General features: G+C 48.1%; 1 protein-coding gene across 1 annotated transcript; it reads left to right on the top strand.

The window, feature by feature from the left end:
• Positions 1–677: 677 nt before the first annotated feature.
• tlcd3bb (TLC domain containing 3Bb) lies at positions 678–6596 on the top strand (the record flags this gene model as incomplete). Its single annotated transcript, XM_080542437.1, has 6 exons — positions 678–796; positions 925–1008; positions 4912–5134; positions 5280–5372; positions 5819–5928; positions 6308–6596. The coding sequence occupies 6 exons, from the start codon at positions 678–680 to the stop codon at positions 6594–6596; spliced, it is 918 nt and encodes a 305-aa protein (XP_080398563.1).
• Positions 6597–6956: the final 360 nt, after the last annotated feature.

The following is a 6956-nucleotide window of genomic DNA, read 5'->3' as shown; positions in this document are numbered from 1 at the left end:
TCCTAGCCCCCCAGCAGCAGTCCTACCCCCAGCAGCAGTCCTAGCCCCCCAGCAGCAGTCCTAGCCCCCCAGCAGTCCTAGCCCCAGCAGTCCTAGCCCCCCAGCAGCAGTCCTAGCCCCCCAGCAGCAGTCCTAGCCCCCCAGCAGTCCTAGCCCCCCAGCAGCAGTCCTAGCCCCCCAGCAGCAGTCCTAGCCCCCCAGCAGTCCTAGCCCCCCAGCAGTCCTAGCCCCAGCAGCAGTCCTAGCCCCCCAGCAGTCCTAGCCCCCCAGCAGTCCTAGCCCCCCAGCAGTCCTAGCCCCCCAGCAGCAGTCCTAGCCCCCCAGCAGTCCTAGCCCCAGCGGTCCTAGCCCCCCAGCAGCAGTCCTAGCCCCCCAGCAGCAGTCCTAGCCCCTCAGCAGTCCTAGCCCCCAGCAGTCCTAGCCCCCAGCAGTCCTACCCCCAGCAGCAGTCCTAGCCCCCCAGCAGCAGTCCTAGCCCCCAGCAGCAGTCCTAGCCCCTGCAGTCCTAGCCCCCAGCAGCAGTCCTAGCCCCATAACCCTCCTCTCTCCCCTCCCTCCCACTCACCCCATCCCTCCCTCTCTGAGTGTGATGCTGAGGTGTGTGTGTGTGTCTCTCCAGAGAGGAGCAGACAGAGAGAGGTCGTGCTGTGTGCTGCCCGCCACCCCAGGGCGGGGCCATGTTGACCATCCTGGCGGCGGGCTCCGTGTTCTTTCCCGGGCTGTTCTACGTCTCCAAACGCTGCCTACAGAGGCTGGCGGGCTGGAGCGAGGGCGAAGCTGTCATCCTGTCTGCCAGGTGTGTGTGTGTGTGTGTGTGTGTGGGAGGGGGGGGGGGCAGGGAATCACATTCATAACATGTCTTTGTGTTAAAGCGGAAACCCTCAGTGCTGCTAACCTCTCTTGCTCTCCTATTGGTTCCCTCAGGTTGGTGTCGTCCGTCCAGGCCATCATGGCGTCTTCGGCTGGTTACATCATCGCCTCTTCCTGTGATGACATCATGGAGGACCAGTGAGTTCACACATTCACTTCACGCTTGACTGTCACTGTAACTAAGACTAGGCTACACTGGACTAGACTGTTACTGTAGCTAAGGCTTTGCTACACTGGACTAGACTGTCACTGCACTGTAGCTTAGGCTAGACTGTTACTGTAGCTACGGCTAGGCTAGACTAGGCCTAGGTTTTCAGGCAAGAAAGTAACCATATATATTCCCAAAATGTGTCCAGTTTATCAAAATAACCCGTTTATATATCTGATCTGACGTTTTTTCCCCACTTCTGTTCACTAGCTACATTACGTTGCTTAGATACCTTCACTGCGGGGTTTGACAGAAACATTGTAACATAATTGCTAAACAAGTTGTAAAATAATTTGGGGGACCAATATCTTTAGCTAGCTAAAGTAACTAGCTTGCTATATTGTGGTCTTAGCAGTTGGTAAAAGAACAGGATTAAAATAAATATATATGAGCAATAGCATATCGTGGGCTTGCTACAGCAAGCACAATAATTACCAAATAGTTCCGTCTGAAGCTACAATACTGGGACCATTCGTGACTGGGCTACAGGCAGTCAAATACTAGGCAAACGTGTGTGTAAGACTCAAATAAACTTGGGTTTCATGCATTTCAAGTGGCATCTTTGTAATCATGACGACGTAGTCATGTCTAAGAATGCATTTCACCATGTAAATTCTTAATAGTAAAAAAAAATCTTAAATAGTGAAAATACCACCGCTCATCCGTGATCACTTACCTGGGGTGCTGCAGCTGAAGAGTATCAAATAGAGTGCAAAAAAGCAGAATCTGCACACTCAAATCTGTGCAAAAAAATATGTATATTGCGAGCTTTCGGTCTCAAGGCTCTCGGACCATTGTAAACAACAGCTGTATGATGCGTCACTTATCAATCAAACCAATCAACGGTCTGCAGATCGTAGCACGGATGGTACCTTTCGCTCTGAGTCAGGAAGGGTAGCTAAATTCAGTACGGGTACTACGGCCCGGTACGGCCCAGTTGGCAGTGGAGAAAGCAAAACAAAGAGGGAGCACGGCTTCTGGTACGGTACGGGATGGTAGTGGAGAAGAGCCCCCCAAACTTATTTGGGTACCACAAAGAGCCACATCATACATGCAGGCTCACAAAAGCACTCCCTCTCACTCTCGCACACACACAAGCAATACATTTCCAATAGGCTACGAGACCAGTGGTGTAATTTCAGCAAAAGCCAAAGTATGGCAAGGTACCGAGTGGGGGGGGTTGAGGTATTTAGAGGTTCTGCAGGTTATATAGGTGATAATAGGGAGAAGCTTTTTCCTTCTATCAGTGGCCCCGGGCCCGAGCTAGAGTACTCTTCCTGCAACGAATGGTGGACTGCTGATTCACATGCTTAGTATTCAAATGTATTGATTGTAAGTCGCTTTGGAATAAGGCGTCTGCTAAATGCCAAAAATGTAAATGTAAATGTATATAGAGGTTAGGCTATATAGGTTATGTAGGTTATAAAGAGGTTATTTGTAGGTTAAAAGAGGTTATGTAGAGTTTATATAGAGGTTATGCAGGTTATATAGAGGTTATGCAGGTTATATAGAGGTTATCAGGGCTTAAAGTTCTCCGGCACGGTGCCGGATTTCTGGCGCGGGGGAATGTTTAGCAAAAAATCAATAAAAAAATCACATGCTATTTGTTTACATCGTAATTTAAAGAGTCATCTTCAGCAAAGAGACAGTTCCGCCTACCAATGGTATCACATTGCTCAAGCCAACCAACAACTTCTAGCCAATTGGAGGCAGAGTAGTGGGGCGGGCCTTAAGAAGTTTGAATGAGTGTAATGTTAGCTTGTAGAGACGTTCACTTTTAGCAGCCCGCTATCTCGCTTTAGTAAGAGTCTATTAAAATGGAAGCCAAGTTTCTTAAACCTGGCGAAGACACAGCTATACTAGAACGAGGAGTAAGGAATAAATGGCGCTGGGCATGGATAGAGGAGAGTAGTGAGGGGAAGCCTTATGGGACGTGGTGCCTCAAACTGAGGGAGCCGGGTGCTTGTTTCTGTACGCCGTGCTCAAAGAAACTTGTCTACGGCAGTATAGTATATAGTATATATATATATATATAGTATAGTATATAGTATAGTAGTGGGAAGAAGGTTATTGCTCGACATGCCTCAGATCCCGGTCACCAAGCTTCGGTTCGAGCGCTTGCTCATACAACAACCTTGCCGGGAGCGACGGCTACAGGTAGCCTACCACTTCATCTTCAATGACCGACCGTGTTTGCGAGCAAAAGATCCGAGTGTGCGCGTTTATAGCTGAACATGATCTGTCTTTCACAATGGCTCAGCCACTCGTCGATTTGTGCAAGAAGCTATCAGAAGACAAAAATGCACTGACAAAGCTGTCCGTTTCCAATCAGCACGCAAGCTATTTAAACACACATGGCCTTTGTCCCGGAATTTAAAAAACGGCTGTGTGAAAAGCTTAAAAAAGCAACGTTTTCAATGAATATCGACGAAGCTACTAATCTTAACATGGACAAAATCCTCAATGTCCTTGTTCGATTTTTTGATGATGATCTGGCCAAAATAACAACACAACACCTAGCCAGCAGGAAAGTAAACATCGCCAACTCGTCAGCCCTCATGCAGGAGCTCAAAGATATCCTGGAGTCCAATGGTCTTGACTGGTCACTAGTCATCAGTATTCTACTTGATGTAGATCTATTGATCTATTGTTATAGTGATAGTGGCTTAATAAGTGTTGCAATCAGTTTGGCCTTAAGTGATTTTATCAGTTTGTTCTTTTAAAGACATCTAAATATATTATTTTATTTTGTATTGAGTATAAAACAGTATTAATGCATTTTAACATTGAGACATATATTTAGTATTGACTATAAACTAGTATTAATGCATTTAAACATTGAGACAAGAAGCTGTCTTCTGTACCCGCTCTCCCAATATCTCAAACTGTGACCCCCCTCCCCAAGAAAAAGTTTCAGGCACAGGATTTTTTCCCACTTTAAGCCCTGGGTTATGTAGGTTATATAGAGGTTATGTACAGGGGTGCACATAACTGGTGCGCCAGTGCGCATGCGTCGCCAAAATGCATGCTGCGCGGCAGATCAGCCGCATGAGGGCGCTTTTGCGCACCCCAAAAAAAAAAAAAAAAAAAAAAGAGTTGATCACAAAAAATATATCCTCTACCATGGTTGAAATTGAGGACAGTGACAATTTACAGCAGTCAAGAGAGCAGTGACGATGACGATTAAGCTTGTAGCATAAATAAATGCTTAGGCTGTAACTTTTTGTTGAAAAGTTGATTTCAGTGTTTACAGAACAGAGCAGTGCTTAAAGAGATGTCAGTTGATTTCATTGTGTTTAAAGGAGTCTGACAGACTTTCATGCTTAAAGAGCAGTCATTTGATTTTGCATTTGTTTATTTTGTTTTGCACACAATCATTTGTTCGTTCATCTTTATTTATGAATAAATGTCGTTTTGCTAATATAAGTTATCCATGTATCCCTTTTTCATCCATCCTGTGGGACGGGTCGTGACTCGCGAGCTCGGGGAGCACCAAACAGCATCCCTAGGTGCTCCTCTGAGCACTGGCCCCAAAAAGTTATGTGCACCCCTGGTTATGTAGGTTATATAGAGGTTATATAGGTTATGTAAGTTATGCAGGTTATATAGAGGTTATGTAAGTTATGTAGAGGTTGTGTAGGTTATAAAGAGGTTATGTAGAGGTTGTGGAGAGCTGACAGTAAGCAGCTGACTGCGTGGTCAGGCCTTCCTCACACTAAACAGATTGTTCATCATCTTCACCCTTAAAAAGCTTGAAGAAGTGTGTGTGTGTGTGTGTGTGTGTGTAAAGTGATAGGAAGTAAAGCCTGCCCCCTCCCTCCCTCCCTCCCCAGACATTGGCTGACCAATGCTTACATCCTGTTTGCGGTGCCGTACTTTGCCTACGACATCTACGCCATGTTCCTGTGTCACTGGTACAAGCTCCGGGTCAAAGGTCACGAGGTGGAGGGCGGGGCCAAGCCCCTGGGCGTCACCCTCACCAGCTACCTGCGCCGTGAGTTCCTCATGGTGCTGCATCACGTCGTCATGGTCACCGTCTGCTTCCCCGTCTCCGTGGTAACTGTCATCAACGTGCGGTATCAAGTGTGTGTGTGTGTGTGTGTGTGGTGTGTGAGTGAAAGTGAGATGGTCTGTATGTGACAGGTGAGATGTTCACCAGTGTTCACCAGCCCCTGATGACGGCTTCCTGTTTCCTGTGTAGTTCTGGCGTCAGAAGGGCGACTACTTCCAGGGGGTCATGTTGATGGCGGAGCTCAGTACCCCGTCTGTCTGCCTGGGGAAGATCCTCATCCAGGTACCCCTGACCCCTTACCTCTAACCTCTGACCCCAACTCCTAACCCTGACCTCTAACCCTTACCCCTAACGGCTAACCCTGACCTCTTACCTCTAACCCTGACCCCAACTCCTAACCCTGACCCCTTAGCTCTAACCCTGACCCCTTACCTCTAACCCTGACCCCAACTCCTAACCCTGACCTCTAACCCTGACCCCGACCCCTAACCCTGACATGTCCTCCATTTCTACTGTCAGTGTTGAAGCTACTTTAACTTCCTGCTTTCACCAACCTATACTGCTTGCTTTTTTTCTCTCTCTCTCTCTACCGCCTCCCTCTTTCTCTACCTCCTCCCTCCCTCTCTCTTTCCCTCCATCTCTTCCTGCCTCCCTCCCTCCCACTTTCCCGACCTCTCTCCCTCCCTCTCTACATCCCTTCCTCTCTACCTCCCTCTCTTTCCTCTCAGTATAAACAGCAGCACACTCTCCTCCACAAGGTCAACGGAGGTCTTACTCTGATCACTTTCTTCATCTGTCGAGTGCTGCTCTTCCCTTACCTCTACTACGCCTATGGCAGGTATGTCTCTCTCTTTCTCTTTCTATCTCCTTCTCTCTCTTTCTCTTTCTATCTCCTTCTCTCTTTTTCTCTTTCTATCTTCTTCTCTCTCTCTTTCTCTCTTTCTATCTCCTCTCTCTTTCTCTCCTTCTCCTTCTTTCTCTTTCTCTGTCCTTCTCTATCTTTCTCTCTCTCTCTCTCTTCCCCTCCCTCTCTCTCTCTCTCTCTCTCTCTCTCTCTCTCTCTCTCTCTCTCTCTCTCTCTCTCTCTCTCTCTTCTAGGTGGTTCTATAGCCCAACCTTACAGGACAGTAAACTGACATTGACTAAAGATGATGACATTTGTACCTTTACTGCTGCTAGTGTGGTCCAGTCTAACGCCCCCCCCCCCCTCCCCCCAGGTATGCGTCCCTACCCCTCCCTCTGGTGCCCCTGGCCCTGTCCTGGCAGGTAAACCTCGGGGCCAGCGTCCTCATGGCCCCTCAGGTCTACTGGTTCTGTCTCATCAGCAGAGGGGCGCTCCGCCTCTTCTTTGGCTCCTCCTCCTCACGCTCCCAGAGCCCGCCCCTGGCCCCAGCTGCTGCTAAGGAGGCGGGCAGGCACACCCCCCTGTCCCAGGCGGCCAATGGCTACAGCTGCTCCTCAGAGCAGGAGCCAGCCAATGAGAGGAGGGAGGAAGAATGTAGATAGATGAGAGAAAGGGAAGGAAGGAGGGAGGGATGGAGGAGGAGGGTGATACAGGAGGAAAGGGAAAGCAGTAAAAGCCTCAAACAGTGTTGTTGTGTATTGTTACAGGACTATAGTTACTATAGTTACAGGACTATAGTTACTATAGTTACAGGACAGTAGAACATGGAACATGACCACTTATGGAACATGGAACCAGCGACTGCACTATGTTGCCTTATCCTCTAGCATCATCTGTCTGGTCTGTTTATCTGTATGTCGGTTTGGTATGTGTGTTTGGTATGTGAGGAGAAGCGTGTTGGAATGTGAGTCCATAGGCTGATATGTCAGCGTGTACATACTGACTGCAGGTGTAAAATACTG

The sequence above is a fragment of the Nansenia antarctica genome, assembly GCF_963989245.1.
Source record: "Nansenia antarctica genome assembly, chromosome: 11".
Taxonomy (NCBI): Eukaryota; Metazoa; Chordata; class Actinopteri; order Argentiniformes; family Microstomatidae; genus Nansenia; species Nansenia antarctica.
This window is presented reverse-complemented; position numbering and strand designations above follow the sequence as displayed.